Source organism: Cyprinus carpio, chromosome A10 (assembly GCF_018340385.1).
Source record: "Cyprinus carpio isolate SPL01 chromosome A10, ASM1834038v1, whole genome shotgun sequence".
Taxonomy (NCBI): domain Eukaryota; kingdom Metazoa; phylum Chordata; class Actinopteri; order Cypriniformes; family Cyprinidae; genus Cyprinus; species Cyprinus carpio.
The window spans coordinates 16,968,226-16,986,964 of NC_056581.1; the positions used below are offsets into that span (position 1 = coordinate 16,968,226).

The following is an 18,739-nucleotide window of genomic DNA, read 5'->3' on the forward strand; positions in this document are numbered from 1 at the left end:
ATTTTGAATAATCAATAAATTTATGAAAAAAAGCTTGCTTTGCAGTGTCCACTTCATGCTAATTCTTTTCCTTCTTAAGGATTTTAATATCTATTTGAATGTATGTTTCTGATTGAAAGTCATCTAGACTGATTAAATGAAGAAACTGAGCATGCTGAACTTTATAGAATATGTATAATATTCTTAATATATAGTCAGAATTATTGATGACTGAATTAAAGAAAGTGATTTTAATCCTCAGGTCAATTTATAAAATGTCAAATAAATTTAAAATAAAAATGCAAAATACATAATTCACTGCTTTTTGAGTGAAAAAAAAAATATTAACAACAAAAACTTAATGTATGAAGTAGGGTAATACATTTATTTTTTCATTAAGGGGCAATATTTACCCCCTTCCCTTTCATAATTAGAATTTCCTTATATGTATTTGTGTTATCTTTTATGGTAAATACTTGTATTTATTCAATTAATTCAATCAATCAGACATTTTCTTTGTTATGACCGGTTACTAATCCAAGCACCAAGTTCATATTTGCACCAAACTCCTATTAATTTCCAACCAAGGCATGAAGCAATAAAGAAATATTTTAATCTTTACAAGCACACACAGTCTAAGACACTTTCACGTCACCATCGTGTGGATATTTTTACTAGTGATTTCCCAAATAAATGAAAAAACATTCCTCAAGCTTCTCCCTTTAATAGCAATTTTCTAAACCCACAACACATGGCCTCAGAGATACTTGTAGACTACTTTTTCTTCTACCGTCTGCATCTCGATTTTAACTGGACATTTGTAGAAATGCGAGAGCAGTTCCTCTGTGTAACCAATGAGAAAGTAGAATTTGGACGGTAAGAGTTTCTGTATCATCACAGCACAGATGACCAGGAGGTTTCCTCTGCGTTTGATCACAATCTCATCCGCTAAACAGCCGTGAAACGTGCCGTACATGAAGCGTCTGATGAAGACGTCCTCCACCACACGCTCCGCCGCTCCATCTTCACCCTGAAGATTACCTACGGGACGAGGAAGCGTATGAAAGAAAATGTTATTTGGGCATTAAGAGATACTACAGGTAACTGGATCGCCAGCTCTTACAGTGTCAGTAATGTTGGGAATCCAGCAGGTCTTATACAAAGATTGTGACTTACTGGTGTGCTGTGAGAGCCAGCCCTTCCTGTGGCCGATGTGATGAGGGTGATACGCCTGCTCATAAGTCACTGACTTGTCTCCTTTACCCACTCGAATACGAGCTGCACGGTTCTGTTAGAGAGGAGACAGATCCTCTGGGTTAAAAACGCAGATAAAAAAAAATACTGATACTGTAAGCGGTCGAATCAGTTTCTGGCCTCCCTTCATATAATATTAGATCTGTCCAGGATTTGTTCCAATGGGATTTTGTCTACTACTGTGACATCTTGAAATGACTGTTGATGGTCTGATGTGGAATTAAATTTGAAAACTACATCAAGTTCACATTTATTTATAAAATGTATTTATACAAGTGCTGTACAATTGTAAACAGTGATAGTGATAACGGTTCCTAAACACCGTAGCTAGACCACCACAACAGCCAACAGATCCTGTGGTGTTCATGAATATTAAATCACAAATAAAATTTCTTGTAAACTCTTCAGACTCATAAATAATACCCTTGCAGTCTTGTAAATAGATTTTCCTGTAATATTGATATATTTTGTACATTTTGTGCTTTACATGTAGAAATGTGCTTTCATTCATTCTGGGGTTTTGAAATTGTTTTATTCGTTATTTGACTTATGACATGTCTTATTGAATTAGTCTGCTATTTCTATTAGCTTAGTATGTATAAATGTAAATATGGGGCAATTTTAATTTTAAAGGTAGAAGTTCAACAATATATAACACAGAAAGCTGTAAAGTGTGTTAACATTTTAATGTTTTTTCATACTTTTTTTACCATATGTACCCCACTTGACTATACATAGACAAAACAGAAGATAGAATAAATTAAATGTGCTCGGATAAACAAGATGCACAAAAGTCAAATTCTAAACTGATCGAAACACTGGAGTTCACATACCTTTAAACAAGCTGCAGTGCAGTGAATGTTCCTGAAACATGCAGCAGAACTTAACTGGCTGGTCACAATCTAGAAAATAGAGAATATTTGATTAATTAATCAATCTAAATCGTGATTTCCATCCCACATAATATTCAGCGCCAGTTTCTATCTATCTATATATCTATCTATCAGACCGCTTCTACGTCAGTTACATAAAATATGGAAGATCCTCTCGATTAGAAACGTGTTATTAGTTAGAATAGCAAAAAAAAAGTCTAAATAAATCTTACCGACAGCAATTTTGTCTGTCTGACCAAGGACGTCGCCATGTTTTTGTTCGTTCACTGCACGCGACCGTCAGTCTTCAAGAGCGCATTACTGCCACCTGCCGCACGGGATGTACATTTTAATACCGCGTTATGGGCATATCAAATATTTTAACATTAATTATTATAATATACATATTAGCACACTTTAACAGTATTGAGTTCAATTCAATAATATGCAATAAAATAAAATTGTCAGAAACAATAGAGCATGTTTTAATAAATTGTAAAAAAAATAAATAAATAAAAAATAGAAACATTTAGTATGCAAAGCCTTTTGAAAGAAAATGCAGAACAGAATGAAGTATATAGTGCAATTATTAAAGAAACTGGATTAGAAGGGAGGTTTTTTCCACTGCTACACTCCATCCGGTTGGTGGCGGTAGTGCACCAGTTGGCTCGCGAACCGCCATAAACACCATTAAAAGAAGAAGAAGGACGTGCAGTTGCTCTCGAAAGATCTGTTGTTGCACTGCTGTTGCTTTACGATTGTTTTCCATCAAACAAGCCTCGAAATTAAACCGCTTTCAGTCAGATTTGTTCCCGCTGAGCCGCTCAGCCATGTCTTCTCCGGTAGAAATGACTGAGCTGTATGATAACGCGCTGTTGGGGATCCTGCAGCATGCTGGAAACATTCAGAATTTTCTGCAGGTCTATTTTGGGTTCCTCTACAGAAAGACGGACTTCTACCGCCTCCTCAGCGGCCCGCAGGACCGCATGGGCTTCCCGCCCGGAGCAGCTGAAAAAATGGTGTTCAAGGTACTAACTGACTTTAGCTTTTATCCATTAAACTGACTGGATAGACATAACGTTACGTATAAATGCGGCATTGCAGTGACGGCATCAGCTGAGAAAACCATGAGGAAAAAGTGACGTGACGTGTAAATACACACCCGCAGCTACTGAATGATTATTATATTAATATACTGTGATATTTACATATTTCAGATAGTACCATGGTACTACTGTCTTGGTACTAGTTCAAAATATGGTAAAAAAAAAAATATTATTATAACAAGTCATTTAAATATTTGATATAATTTCTTTTTACCACTTTATAATTGCTGTGACAGTGTCTTATTAATTATTAAAAAATATTAAATTAAAATATTTAAGTTATTAATGTTTTTAACTATGTTATGCCACTTTATAATTGCTGTCTTGAATTTATTATATTAAAAAGTAATTTATTAAATTAAAAATAATTATATATATATATTTATATATATATATGTATATATATATATATATATATATATATATATATATATTGTATATATAGTTGCTGTAATAAACCGAAGAGTCTATTGAATTTACTGTAAGTGTATTTTCTGTCATTTTTTTCCCATCAGACGTTTAAGTTATTTGAGAATCTTGCAGAGGAGGACAGAGAGAGGGCAGCGAGGCTGGCGGAGGAGAAGAAAGCCGCTCCTCCTGCAGTACAGGAGCTGGAGGTTCGGTCAGAACAGGAGGCTGAAGCTCCTGTGGAGGAGAAGAGGAGCACAGAAGAGCCCACGGCTGTCCCGGCACCATCAGCACTGAGCTCAGAGACACACGGAGAGACTCAGAGCAGCACCGCTGAGCCAGCAGGAGCCGCAGCGCCATCAGACTCTGATTCTAACACAGCAAGCGCGTATGCTTGACTTTTAGAGCATTTGCTCAAAAAATATGAATGCTGAAAGACGCTACTGTTCAAAAGTTTGGGGTCAGTGAGATCACTGATATAAATATTACAAAAGGTTTCTGTTTCAAAGAACAACAAATCACGATCTTGACAAAATATGAAGCAGCACAGCTGTTTTCAACATTGATAATAGTAAGAAATGTTTCTTGAGCAGTTAATCAGCATATCAGAATGATTTTTGAAGGATCACATGACCCTGAAGACTGGAGTAACGATGCTGAAAATTCAGCGCTGCATCACAGGAATAAATGACATTTTAAAATATATTCAAATAAAAAAACAGTTATTTTAAATTGTAATCATTTTTGACAATATTTCAGTTTTTGTTGTATTTTTGATCAAATAAATGCAGCCTTTGTGAGCATAAAATACTTCTTTCGAAAACATAAAATAATCTTACCAACCTCAAACTTTTGTGCACTGTTTGGACCTATTAATAAGTTCTGTTTCACATTTCCAGCGGACAAGACCGCTTTCAGTCGAATGCAGACAGTTACAATGGTGCCATTAGAGAAAAATACACCTGGTCGCAGGATTACACGGATGTGGAGGTTCGAGTGCATGTGCAGCCTAACATCGTTAAAGGCCGACAGGTTAGTGTAACCTGTTGCCATCTGATTTGATCAGTGTTGCTTTCTTACAGTTTGGCAGAATCTTCATTGTGATTTTTTTCTTTCTTGCTGTCTTGTATTACTGCAATGCTAATTTGATAACAGTCTGCGTTCCGTTCCGTCTCTGTGTGCAGGTGTCTGTGGATCTGCAGCCGGGGAGGGTCCGCGTGGCCTTGAACGAGGGAGGATCGCAGAGAGTCCTGATGGAGGGCGAACTCACACACAAAATTAACACAGAAAATTCCCTGTGGAGTCTGGAGCCTGGCAACTGCGTTCTGGTACACATTATTTTTGGATGGTGCATCTGAAATGATGTATCAGCCTATTATTAGCCATTTTGAGACTGCGTCTGCTTAAACGAGGTTCAGTTTCAAATTTCACTAACAGTCTTGTCAGTGGATAAGTGCTTGGTTTTCAAATATCTTTGTGAATTTTAAATGCAATTTTAGCAATTTTGTATTGCTGTTATTTTTTTAATATTTATAAACTAATATAGTAAACTCAAAATAATAATTTAAAATTCATTTATATCATTCATATTATTCACATTATAACAATTTAATAAACAAAAATAAAAAAAGTTTAGAAATGTTGCCTTGGCAACTAATAGAAAGTGTGTTTTCATCTGATTTTTATATTTCATTTTATTTCAGCAAAATGTTTTAGTAGTTTTAGTTACAGGGTTTCTGTGGGTCTTAAAGTCTTAGTTTGCCCTTACTGTATACACTAATTGAGTAATTGTCTTTAAAAGGTCATAAGATTCATTGCATTAAATGTTGCATGCACTGCAAAAAAGTATAAGTATATATAGTATAAGTACAGTATGTAAACATCTTTAAATCAATAAATATTTGATATAATAAAATCTTGTTTTCTGAGATATTGAACAAAATTAATTGAGTTTATTTATAAAATAATAACAAATCTGTCACTGGGGTATAATTGTTTTCCTTGTGAAGTTTATTTTTCTTACCCCTTTGGCAAATATTTGTTCTTTTTTAATCACAAACTCAATTCATTTTGATCAATTTCTCAGAAAACAAGACTTCTTGAGTAAATGTATCTTGATTTATGAATCTTTAGACATTTGCACTGAAAAGCAAGACGTCACTTTTTTTGCAGTGTGAGCAGTAGGTACAGTAAAAGTTATTTTCATATTATTTAATTGATCTTAAAAAGGTCTTAAATTTGCCTTCTTAAAGCCTGCAGAAACCCTCTAGTTAGCAATAGCAACCCTGTTTTGTTTACATCTTATTTGCTGTCATTAAATTGTATTCTGTATACACTGTATTCTATTTTTAGATACTCTGTGGGATTGTAATTATTATTATTATTATTTGAATAATTTGAGGCAGTGTAAGCTGGATACAGGTCTGATATATTTTGTTAGGAGGAGTTGTAGACAGTCATGATGGTCATTTGGGCTTTTCCTCCAGCTGTCTCTCAGTAAAACCGGGGAGGTCTGGTGGAGCGCCGTGTTGAAGGGCGAGACTGAGATCGATGTGAACCAGATCAACCGGGAACGCTCTATGGCAACTGTAGATGAAGAGGAGCATGCCGTACTGGACCGCCTGTCATTTGATTACCACCAAAAACTCCAGGGGAAACCACAGAGCCATGAGATTGTGAGCAAGCGATGGGAATTGTTATTCTCTATGTAGCTTCATTACTGCTCTGGAATAGTTAGAATAGTTCACCCAAAAATGAAAACTGTACTCGCCCTTAGGCCGTCAGAGAAATGGATGAGTTTGTTTCTTCATCACATGAACTAATGAACTAATGGACTGGAGTGGTGGGGATTATTGTGATGTTTTTATCATCTGTTTGGACTCTCATTCTGACGGCACCCATTCACTGCAGAGCATCCATTGGTGAGCAAGTGATGTTATGCTGAATTTCTCCAAATCTGTTCTGATGAAGAAACAAACTCCTCTACATCTTTAATAGTCTGAAGATGAATACATTCTCAGCAAATGTTCATTTTTTAGTGAATTATTCCTTTTAAAGCTTTGGCACTTGTTTGCGTGAGAAACTGGATATTGTGTTGAAAAAGTGTTTTACTTTGTGTTACAGAAAGTGCATGAGATGCTGAAGATGGGCTGGAATGCTGAAGGATCTCCGTTTAAAGGCCAAGAGTTTGACCCCTCCATGTTCAACGTGCCACCCAGCGCTGTCCAGTTTTGAGGTCTCGTGACAGTGCCAGATGCAGAGTCAGCTCTTACTGTAACACACACACACACTGAAGTTCAGTAATGGTGTCGGTTTCTTGCAGTTCTACAAAAAGAACATCAACAGTGTCTGCTCTGCACATCTAATGCCAATATAACTGATTCACTGACACTGATTATTGACTCATGTTTAGTTACGGTTTGGCATGCAAAATGGGCCGATGATCATTTATAATTTTTAGTGTTTTATGAAATGCGATTTTCTTTGGCCTCATGTGTCTGTGATCTTAAATTTGCCCAGTTACTGACTGTATTCAGGACTTACTGTTTGTTAATTTTCATACTATTTCAGTAATCTACAATAGCAACAGTGAAACAAAGTTTCATCAGATATGTGCTGTTTCTTTAAGCAGATTGCTGGAGTTCACACAGGAGGAAAATTCCTCTTTCACTTGTTTCCATCATTTGCATCAGATTTTTTTGCCTGAGTCAAATAAAACCTTTTTTTCTTATTGATTGATTTTTTTATATTGCTGTCACACTGTATTAGATAACAAAGTACTGGTACAAGCACACTTTTCAAGCTTTCATGCTCAGAATGGTCTCAGTTCACCCCACTCATTGGATGATTGTCCCATGGCCTATTATAAGATTTTGTGTTTTGATGTTTGTTTTGGATGATTGTCCCATGGCCTATTATAAGATTTCTTGCACAGGCAGACAGGTTTATATATATATATATGTTAATGGATGAGAGCAGAAGATTTTTCTTGAAACACTCCCAAACAACTTGTGGTGATGAAGGCACTGTTTTGATTTTTTTTTTTTTTGTTAAGGTTTTCTGTCCCCAGGATTAAACTAATTTCTGCAGTTCTTTGGCTGTGAACCTCAGAGAGTCTTTACTCAAACTGTCCTCCTCGCAGAATCGTAACATCTGTTGATTTAAAGATCTTGAATTTTTGCCCTGATGGTAACAAAGGACATTTTTAATGCTTTACATCCACTTTCTCATTTGTTATGCTCAACAATCTTTTGCTGCATGTCAGAACTATATTCTTTGGTTTTATACATTGTGATGGATGATCATGGAAATTTGGCCCTTGTGTTACCTCATATCTATACCTTTCTGTCAAACAGAAAGTCATGGCTGGACAATTTCATGTTTCTAGTCACCCTGGTGCACTAATAAAATATGTAAATATGAATGGGATATACTTGAGATAATTTACTCATAAGAAATTTGTATGAAAGATCAAAAGGATAAACCATACAGATTTATTTTCAGTCTTCTTTGCTCATATTTACCACGGGTGCCAGGCATAGACTTATGTCCTCTGTAGAGGATTTGATATTTTAGTGAAGACCACATATTCAGGGCTTTTTTAAGAGATGTCAATTTCAGTATGTGTGGAGGTCTGATCATAAACACTCCCTCTCCTTGGTCTGTAAATATGACTGATATTGACAGAATGATCAAATTTAGCACTCAAAGGGAAATATGATAATGTTTTGTAATTATCATTTAAATCTGGCTATTTTTCAAATTGTTTGTCATAAATAAACATCTCAAAAAAATTCAATTCAGAATATGACTTTTTGTTACGAAACGGCATAATTTTCATACATGTCTTCTGTAGAGGACACCGGGACAAACATCATGTTAATCAGGCATTTTGGGGAGACACAACAAGTCAAAAAAAATATAAATTAAAAATCAAAAAAAATATTAAATATTATAAATAAAAATTAAAAAATTGCAAAGTTATTACTCCCATTATTACACTTCTTTTTTTTATTATGCTCTGCTTCAATAACACATGAATATGCAAATTAGATGCAATGTGTATACATTGTATAAAATGGGAATATCTATTTATGGACATTTTACACACATATTCCATAAAGTACAATAGTATATCAAATCATTCCTTTCATAACATATTTGAGAATCATCTCTGTACAAAGTTTGGTTAAAAATAGCATGAAACCTAAAAACTGATAAGTGAATGAAAAAATAAAACATTGTTTTTTCCTATACATGTCTTTTCATGTAATTTTTTTCATATATATATATATATATAATATATATATAATATATATATATATATATATATATATATATATATATATATATAATATATATTTATTTATTTATTTTTTTTTTTTCATTTGTTTCTTATGCGCCAACCAATGTGATGACATAAAACAACAACATTTACAAGACGTTTTTTTTTTCCTCAGGAGGATATAAAATTACATTTTAAATGTGGTATATGGACAATATAAATATTATATATATATATATATATATATATATATATATATATATATATATATATATATATATATATATATATATAAACGATACTGAACTGTATATAAATTGTCTAATGAAGCATTTAATGTTGTTATAGGTATTCATTTATATAGGTATTCACTTGTGTGTGTCAGTTGTATAATACACTTGATCAGCTAAATTGGACAAAGTTAATTTCTAGTGTGTTTTTACGTTCATGATGAGATCACCTCGCTTTACACTTGCTAAAAAAGGTGTGAAACGGAAAGATGTTGCAGGTGTAACGCCACAAACAGAAGCTCCGCGGCGCCCTCCAGCGGCGACTGTCAGCGTGCGTCTCTCGCGCAGCGGAAAACAAGTGCACTGCAGCTGAACGGCGCATTCGGTGAGAGGTTTGTAAAGCAGTCGAGCCTGCGAACCTCTCCCTCACTCGAATCCGGACACACGTTTAAGTTTTGTCCTCAAAAATCCCGCAAGTCGTCGGCACGGCAGAATAATCGTGGTGCTGGACACACAGCTCGGATATTGCCGCGAACGCTGAAGGCTGAGATATGGCAACGACAACTTGCACGCGCTTCACCGACGAGTACCAGCTGTATGAAGAACTTGGAAAGTAAGATTTGCCTTCTCTGCTGGGGTTTGTGTGTATACCGAGTATCTTGTATCGATATCACACATTTCTTGAATGTAAATTCATATGGAAAAGCCCAGAGGAGTTGTCAGGAAACATTAGAGGGAGTTTGCGTTCAAATACTCAGTCCATTATTTAACTATATAGAGAGTGTATGCTGATAAACAGCGATCTGGTGATCATTTTGAGAATGTTTCCTGCTTTTTGGCTTCAGAAATGCATTGAGTGTCTCTGGGGAATCCTAAAGGCGTGTTGCATTTAAATATTGTGATGTCATGCATGTTGAAGTGAATGTTTACTTATTTACTATATGCACATTATATGCTTTTTGGCACGTTTGAACTCGTTGCATCTCGCGCAGGATGCACAAAAGAGCTGTCAGGACACATCAGAAGGAGTTGCATTCAAATACTCCCACTACTGTGTTTATTTTAGCTGTCATGTGTGTGCTCATAAATATAAGCCGTCAGGGGTTAAGTTTTTGGATCTTGCATGTTTTGTGGCCCCTCTGGTGCATGTCATGCAGAAAGCTCAGAGGAGCTGTCAGGAAACATTTGAGGGCAGTTGCATTTAAATACACCCACCACTGTGCATATTACAGTGAATATTTATGTGCATACAGTTTCTGATTCTAAAAATGAGCATGCTGGTGTTAAATCTGAGGATGTTGCATGCTTTTTATATGCTGTCTGGCAAAATAGTGGGGAGTTGCACTGAAATGCTTTTATCAATGAGCTGTTATAGTGACTGTATTGAATCAAAGATAAAATATGAACACTCAGGGGTTCATTTAAATGATATTGCATGTTGATCTAGAGATATTGCATATCTAGAATGCGCATGGGAGTTGCATTAATATGTATGGACGTATTTAACATAATTAGAATACTTCATGGTGCATTTCATGCAGAAAGCTCAGAGGAGCTATCAGGAAACATTAGAGCGACAGTTAGTATATTTCATGTCTCATCATAATTATCAGTTACTTGGAGGTTATGTTCAGGTTGGTACATTTGAGAGTTTAATCAGGCCAATAGGTTGCTACCTTGTATCTCTACACTGAAAAAACCTACAAAGCTGTCGCTGGGGTGGGATCCTAAAGTAAAAGATCTGAAAGGTACAGTATTCACCCCTAAGTGTAACATATTAGTACCTTAAAATACACATTAGTACTTTAAAAGTATATGTTAGTATCTAAAGTGTACATATTAGTACATTTGACAGTTTTGTATCTTTTTTCTGAGAGTCTATGTGAAGGGTTGATACAATGTATCAAGAGTTCTATAATGAACGGATGTTACAATGTATCATAAACTCTGGGCAGCTGTAAAGGGTCGCTACATTGTGTTTGTTCTGTCCTGTGACATTTGGAGCTGTGAGAGCTTTCCCGGGCGGCTGTTTGCTGTCTGTAATCTGACTGTGTGTGTGTGTGTGTGTGTGTGTGTGTGTGTGTGTGTGTGTGTGTGTGTGTGTGTGTGTGTGTGACATGCCTGTGGCCTGACGTTAGGAAATTATTTTACTCTCTCAGCCCCTCTTCTCCTCCAGTCAGTCAGTATTGCGTTTCTTTATCACCTTTTTCTACTGAATTACTGAATGACCCCCTGTGCATCACCCACAATCATAAAAACACACAGTAGTAGTCGACAGACTTCTCTTAGAAGCTGTTTCATAACTTTTTAAACTTCTCGTTTTAATAAATACTCTCTGGGTTTCATTTTCAGTAAATTCTCAACGTAGTGTATTATTCCCGCTCACTGAGGAGAAATAGACATTTACAACTTTTTGAACGTTTTTTTTATGTGTGACATTTCAGCAGATCTTCACCAAACAGAACTGAATATTTGACCACATCCTCAGTTTGTGGTGGAGACATGCATTTTAGCCTTTTCTTAACAGCATTTTGGTTTAGATAACTGTACACAAAGCATACTGTAAATAAATATACATAAAACTATAAATATATATTTATTTACAATGTTTTATATATTATATATATATATATATATATATATATATATATGTGTGTGTGTGTGTGTGTACATATGTACATATACACATACACACATTTTTTATAAATAAGTAAATGTATTTAATAAATATACTAGATAAGTAAATATACATAAAATATATTTATATATGCACATCCATTTTTTTTATAAAATTTTACACACACACACACACACACACACATATATATATCAAACTATTAATGACCTCAAACCTTCAAGAAATATTTCTTGATCACCAAATCAGAATATTAAAATGTTTAGACCATCTGCTTTGCCATTACAGAAATAAATTACATTAAAAAACATATTTTAATAGGAAATCTTGTTTTGAATTGTAATAATATTTCACATTAATACTATTTTAACTGTATTTTAATGTATTATGAATCAAGTAACATTTTATAATTTAACAGTTATACTTAGGGTTATTACTTGTCAGAACAATGTTGCTGTAGTTTTTGTGTGTGTGTGTGTGGGGGGGGGGGGTTGTGTTGGGGGTGTTTGTGAACGTGTTTTCTGCTGCTGTGTGCAAGTTTATCCTAAACACCTCAGCAGCCCGCAGCTCGGTGGTTTGGTGGGTTGGTCTTCCTGACAGCGGTACATCAGCTCAATGTCTCCGCTGAGACGCTCAGACACTAATGAACCGACACGTTTACTAACAGACAGACGGCTCTCTGGCCTCACTGGCTCCAGGCCTCCACCCGGTCAAGGGCGGACAGCTCATGGTTGTGACGATTGACCTTCTGTTTTATTAGTTGAGAAGTTTCCCTCACACTGCCAAGCAATATTTGATTTCTTTGATTATAATACATGATGGTAGTGGTTGACTGAGTTTATTGGCTGATATTTGGAATTGTTTAATTATCGGCATTGGGTGAAAATCTTTTATTTTTGGTTGATAAATGTCACAAGCGGGACTTTTATTTGAACAGCTCTGAGATCTTTTATACGGTGCCCATAAGGTGACATGTTCGGTTCACTAAGTTTTGTCATGGCCATGACATCATAACTCGTGGGAACATGATAATATGTTGTGGCCACAAGATATTAATTTGAGGGAGTGTGATATTAACTCGTGGGAACGTGATATTATGTCGTGGTAAAGAGATCATTCGTGATGTTATGTTGAGGGAACGACATATTTTTCTCGTGGCCACGAGTTTAATGCGTAAACAAACCTGCGTGACCATAGCAACCCGGGATTATCAGAGATGGATTTGTTAATATTTTATTTTGAATTAAGAAATTATTATATTATTTATTCTAGAAATTATTATATTATATTAACCATGTAGGCCTTGGCTACCGGGCTGTATTACGTGCCGTTGTCAGCATTCAAGTGAAATTTATCATGAATAAATGTTTCATAAAGTGCATAATATAAAATAGGCCTACCAGAAAACATTTTAATCCATCCTACAGTCTTGTAAGTCCATTAACTGATCGTCTTTTTCCCGTAATATCTGTATATTATTATTATTAGCCTATTATTATTGCTTATTTTTTATAATAACATAATATTAATTTTTTACCCTTAAATAAAATATCTATAATTAACGTTCTGAATACTTTTGTAAATAATAGCCTACTGTAAATGCTCGACATGCCAATAAAGCTTTGATTATGCTGAATGCAATTTTTGCTAAAATGCAGTTTGAATTTAACAGATTTCAAACTTATTTTATTTTGGCTAATTAATAGACCGTAAATATAAATAAAATAGTGTTTCGTTGAGGAATTAATCATTCACATAGTTTCATTTGTAAATAAAAACAACACACTCATTTATCATCACACATGGGCATAAGTACAATCATAAAGTCAAAACTTTATTGGCATAATTGTCTGGCGTTGATTTACAAAATATTTAGTAGGCTAGCAAATGCTAGCACAATTATACAAAATGTTAACTAGGTAAAGAGATACACAAATTGAAAGGGGAAATAAGCATATATAGGATAACAATAAATATAAAAATATAGCCCTAATAAGTTAATGTAATAATAATAATAATAATAATAATAATATACAAGTATTAAATTAAATGTTTAATAATCCTGTTGCTATGGTCACGCATGTTTGTTTACACATTAAACTCGTGGCCATGAGAAAAATATGTCGTTCTCTCAACAAAAAGCATCGACATAAGGCACGTTCCGAGTTAGGGCCACAACAAAACTAAGTGATATGTCACCTTATGGGCACCATACTGTCACGTGCATTACCAAAAGGATTTTTTTTTAGCATATTCACACAAAGCCGGTTCCAGCGTTGTGTATGCTTGCGCTAAAGCTGTCGCCAAACCTGCTTTGTGAATGGAGCGGCATTTAATTTCAGACAGAGCCGTATAGTTCACTGACAAGCTACGCAATATCGCTGTGATTATCGAAGGCGTATTCATCTTAAATACAATATAATGATACGTATATATAGATATTGCGTTAACTTGTCAGCTGATCCAATTTTTGTACTGTAATCTGTCTATTAACTAAAATGCTTGCTCCAGGTTTTTAAGCAGGTGATGGCGATTTAGTGGTAATCAGGGAACCAGTATTTAGTGACTAGATGCGCATAACGATCATTGAATCGTTTTATTTATATCGCCCAGCCTAAAACAAAAAAAAAAAAATAAGAAAAAAAAAAATATATTAATAATAATATTACAACAAACAACAATTTTATTATTTTAATAATTATTACATCATTATTAAACAACACTAACAAATTTTTATTTCAGTTTTAGTTAACTCTATTAACCCTGGTTATTGGTCAGACGATTAAATGATTATATGCGCATTGGCATTAGCTAGAATTTAAGTATTCATCACTAAGTTACATGGTATGACCTAACTTAGTTCTACCATGTTACCATATCCAAAAAGTCACTTTTTGAAAGTGCATGATTGACATTTAGATGATGTTGCATGATGTTTTGAATGATGATCTGTATCTAATGATGCCCATGATCTCCCAGGCTTCGTTTCTTCTAGTCCGCTAGCCAAGCGTATCGTGCGCAGGTGATTTGCCTGAGGTCACAGAGGGGCATATGGTCTGTTTTTATCACATGTTATCATCACATGGGTGTTTCCGAGGGCATCTGAGCCTGTCAGTGAGGGGCGCGAAGTCACGGATCCGGAGCGGCTGCTTGAGACATGCCGAGTGTATTGTGTAACTGTAACAAGGTGTGCTAAATTTAGCCAGTAAGGAATGACATCAGACCGTTATCATTACTGTCTCAAGTGATTTTCATAACGCAGGTCTTGCTGAAAATAGACTCAAGGAGGCTTTTGAAAGACAGAGTGTGTTCTACATTTTGTTCCCGTGTGAATATCAAATTAAACACCTGCGTGTTGTTTTCATTTCTGATCTGGCTCTGTTGATGCTTTTAGTAAAGAGCTAGATGTGCATAACTGCTGTACTTCTTAACAGTTCACCCCAAAATACAACATTTGCTTGCATGGAACACTAACAGAGAACAGAAGTGTCCCTTTAAGCCATTTCTGAAGGGTTTTAAACTGATTTTTTGGGTTTTCTTCCCTGTCTGTTTCTTCAGGGGGGCCTTCTCAGTCGTGCGACGTTGTGTCAAGCTGTGCACGGGCCAAGAGTATGCTGCCAAAATCATCAACACCAAAAAGCTCTCAGCAAGAGGTAAATCATGATGGCTGGAAAATGTTTTTGGACTGGAAAAAGAGGATTGGTTTGAACTTTGAGATGGATGTTATGGCTAAAAAACCTGTGGTTATTTTGGGTCTTTTACAGATATTTGATGCATACCTTAGTATTTATGTACAGTGGTCTGAAATGGCTGAAAATAATGGTTTTGTTTCAAGCAAACAAATTGAAATTATTTAAAATGACAATTTTTGGAACACAGTTTTTTTTAATATTCTTTTATTTAAAGTACACTACCATTCAGAACTTTGGGGATGGTAAGATTCTTGAAAGATTTCACCAAGGCTTCATTTAGTTGATCAAAAATACAGTAAAAATAGTAATGTTGTGAAATATTATTGTAGTTGAAAATAACTGGTTTCAATTTTAATATATTTAAAAATGTAATTTATTTCTTTCCTTTGATCAAAGCTGAATTTTCATCATCATTACTCCAGTCTTCAGTGTCTCATGATCCTTCAGAAATCATTCTAATATGCTGATTTACTGCTCAAGAAACATTTCTGATTATTATCAATGTTGAAAACAAATGTGCTGCTTCATATTTTTGTAAAAAACCAAGACACAGTTTAATGCATCTTTGCTGAATAAAATTATTAATTTCTTTCAAAACAAAAAACCTTACTGAGCCCAAACTTTTGAAAGGTTGTGTATTCTAAAAAAGTATGAACAGAAAAATTACCGTAGTAAATCTAGCTTCTGACGAAAAAAAAAGAAAAGTGCAATAATTCTGATAGGACTTTCTTAGTTCTGCTGAACACAAAAGAAGATATTTTGAAAAATGTTTTTTTTTTTTTTTTTTTTTTTTAATACTATGGAAGACAATGGTTACCAGCAACTGTTTGGTTACACATATTCTTCAAAATATCTTATTTTGTTAATTATCCCTTTAATGCTAATTGTAGCAGACCCCAAAAATGAAATTATAAACTTATAAATGAGCATAATATGGTCACTTTAAATGACTAGGTGAATATAAAGATGTCAGCGCTTGTAATTGACTTGTTTGTTGTGGTGCTCTGTGATATTTTGGGTGAACGGGTCTGTGTGTGTGTGTGTTTTGGGAAGTGTTGGCGCACTTGGGCCAATCATACAGTCTGCAGGTCATCACGGGCAGCCTGACCATTTGGCACACCGCTGACAGCGTGTCAGTCCGGCCAACATGCCAAGAGCACGGGACTCGTGTACACGCTCGAACACAGACCCATGGCTTCAAGTACTCAAACACCAGGGTTTTTGTTTGATGCTGTGCTTCTGAAACAAAGCCAGGCCACACTTCAAGTGGAAAAAGATTAGATTGGCGCTTCGTCATCGCTGCTGTTGTTTTGACTCAGCTTATGACCACATCTGACACCTCGCTCTCCCCTGACGCCCATGCGAAGATTCGCTTTTACTCAGACATCAGGGTACATTCATATTATTGCGGTTTTGCTACAGAAACAGTGTTTCGATTTCATGTGAAGGCAGTGCCAGTGCTGAAAGAGTTAATGTGGTAAGTGTAAACTGGAACAAATGTGAGAGGGCGGGGCCTGAGTGGAGTGATTGACACCGAGTGTAGCCAATGGCGACGCAGCCCCTTCCTCAGCAAGGAGTCTATTATTATACAACAAGAGCTGCTTTGGGGAAGTTGTGATTTGCTTTGAATACTTTATGTGCATAATTACAGCACCTGCAATGCAGTATAGAGTTGACCTGGATTTACCCAAAGTGTCACACACATACATGCAGCACAGGAGTGAAACAACTAGATTGATCAGTGCAAACGACTCGGTGATTGTTTCCAATTATAACGGCTTACCGCTGGGATAAATAGCAATAAAAGCGATTATTTGAGCTGGAATTGTTCCTGCCAGTCCTGTTATCCTGCCATGCAGACATGAGCACAGTTGCATTTGATTGTGTACAGTTGGTCTCAAATAAACATTGATTATCTTTAGTTTACCTCCTGGGAGATTTGTTTGCATCAAAATTGCCTGTATTTATTTGCCTTGGGCATTTTGTTGGAAAATATTCTTTGCCTATGATGAATGAATTGTCCCTTTGGATAACAGCATCTGCTAAATGTGCAATGAATCAATTCCCAATAGAAAAACTTAAGTCCTGGTCTATGTTTTTTTTATGGTTGAATATCAGCACTATTAAAGTAAATTTGGCTGCATAATTTGGGCAAAGATTTTTGAGATTAAATATCAATAACTATCAAATAATTTTAACAATAATAATAAACAGTCATAAGTTAGCTTTTAATTGCCATTTTACACACTCTGTATGAGTTTTAGAAGTTGATTGGTGTTATTTTTGCAGCTTGCTGAAGTATTTGTTTTGTGACAAAATAAAAGTTTGATAGTGTAATGTTTGAAATGAAGACAACCTTAAAAGTTAGTATTGTAATTTTACAGTTTTGCTGTAAAATATTTTTTTCATAAGTACTTGTTTTTTATTTTACAGTAAAGTATTACAATAGTAACAATAGGCAATTTTTCTGCGGAAATAAAAGCTTGAAGAGAACAATAAATGTTAGTATTGTAATTTTACAGTTTTACTGCCAATTTTTTTTTCAGAAAACATGTTTATTTTACAGTAAAATATAACAGAAGTAATCTTTCTTTTTTCTGCTAAAATATAAGTTTGATAGTTTAACATTTGAAAATGAAGAAATTAAGACAACAATAAATGTAAGTATTATAATTTTACAGTTTTGCTATAAAATACAATTGTTTTTTCATAAAACATGCTTATTTTACAGTAGAATATTACAAAAGTAATATTTCATATTTTTCTGACAAAATAAAAGCTTGATTTGAGTTTAATGTTTGAAAATTAAGATCACAAATAAACATTAGTGCTGTAATTTACAGTTTTATTGTAAAATAAATAATTCTTTCTTTTTTTATTTTACAGTAAAATATTACAATAGTAATATTTGTAATGTTTAATAGGAATTTAGTTTAATATTTTAATAATAATAATAATGACGTTAAAGTGATATATAATCTTTTTTTTTTCAGTAAAATCTGGAGGTGTTTATATATATATTTTTTTTTTACAAATTTATTTGCCATTTTTAAATTGCAATTGCAATATTTTTTCTTTAAAAAACACATAAAAAAAACCACAATGAGTCCCCAAATTGTGCCACCCTTATGAAATATGTCGCATTATGGTAAATGAGTTGGGAATGCCATTTCATGAGGTAATTTACATATTGATGGGATTCAGGAGGTAGTTTACAAATGTCTTAGAGCTGCAGTAACATTTATTTAATTTGAAATCTTAGACATTTGTGAGTGTGTT

General features: G+C 34.6%; 3 protein-coding genes across 52 annotated transcripts in view; 2 read left to right on the forward strand and 1 right to left on the reverse strand.

The window, feature by feature from the left end:
• Positions 1–570: 570 nt before the first annotated feature.
• On the reverse strand, positions 571–2,486 carry LOC109062996 (28S ribosomal protein S24, mitochondrial-like). Its single transcript, XM_019080076.2, has 4 exons — positions 2,339–2,486; positions 2,067–2,135; positions 1,156–1,267; positions 571–1,020 (listed from the first exon to the last, which is right to left on the reverse strand). The coding sequence occupies exons 1-4, from the start codon at positions 2,375–2,377 to the stop codon at positions 737–739; spliced, it is 504 nt and encodes a 167-aa protein (XP_018935621.1). The 5' UTR covers positions 2,378–2,486; the 3' UTR covers positions 571–736.
• A 305-nt stretch (positions 2,487–2,791) lies between these two features.
• On the forward strand, positions 2,792–7,349 carry LOC109062986 (nudC domain-containing protein 3-like). Its single transcript, XM_042765475.1, has 6 exons — positions 2,792–3,133; positions 3,727–4,007; positions 4,519–4,651; positions 4,804–4,947; positions 6,106–6,294; positions 6,743–7,349. The coding sequence occupies exons 1-6, from the start codon at positions 2,936–2,938 to the stop codon at positions 6,851–6,853; spliced, it is 1,056 nt and encodes a 351-aa protein (XP_042621409.1). The 5' UTR covers positions 2,792–2,935; the 3' UTR covers positions 6,854–7,349.
• Positions 7,350–9,402: 2,053 nt separating this feature from the next.
• Positions 9,403–18,739, forward strand: part of LOC109062978 (calcium/calmodulin-dependent protein kinase type II subunit beta) — a 62,657-nt gene continuing 53,320 nt past the window's right edge. For 15 of the 50 annotated variants that reach the window (XM_042765513.1, XM_042765484.1, XM_042765476.1 and 12 more), the window contains exons 1-2: positions 9,404–9,746; positions 15,327–15,421. In XM_042765513.1, coding sequence (XP_042621447.1) covers positions 9,685–9,746; positions 15,327–15,421 — 157 coding nt within the window. In that variant the 5' untranslated portion in view covers positions 9,404–9,684. Of the gene's footprint in view, positions 9,747–15,326; positions 15,422–18,739 lie in introns of all 50 variants that reach the window. The other 35 variants (XM_042765506.1, XM_042765518.1, XM_042765500.1 and 32 more) reach the window with 4 other exon arrangements.

What these genes read in the sequence shown, in the direction of transcription:
- LOC109062996 (XM_019080076.2), bottom strand. Translation starts at nt 2,377, where the DNA reads ATGGCGACGTCCTTGGTCAGACAGACAAAATTGCTGTCG. An exon ending in GACAGACAAAATTGCTGTCG is followed by an intron (nt 2,136 to 2,338) that starts GTAAGATTTATT and finishes TCTATTTTCTAG; the next exon opens with ATTGTGACCAGCCAGTTAAG. An exon ending in GCACTGCAGCTTGTTTAAAG is followed by an intron (nt 1,268 to 2,066) that starts GTATGTGAACTC and finishes CCTCTCTAACAG; the next exon opens with AACCGTGCAGCTCGTATTCG.
- LOC109062986 (XM_042765475.1), top strand. Translation starts at nt 2,936, where the DNA reads ATGTCTTCTCCGGTAGAAATGACTGAGCTGTATGATAACGCGCTGTTG. An exon ending in AGCCTGGCAACTGCGTTCTG is followed by an intron (nt 4,948 to 6,105) that starts GTACACATTATT and finishes CTTTTCCTCCAG; the next exon opens with CTGTCTCTCAGTAAAACCGG. An exon ending in AACCACAGAGCCATGAGATT is followed by an intron (nt 6,295 to 6,742) that starts GTGAGCAAGCGA and finishes TTTGTGTTACAG; the next exon opens with AAAGTGCATGAGATGCTGAA.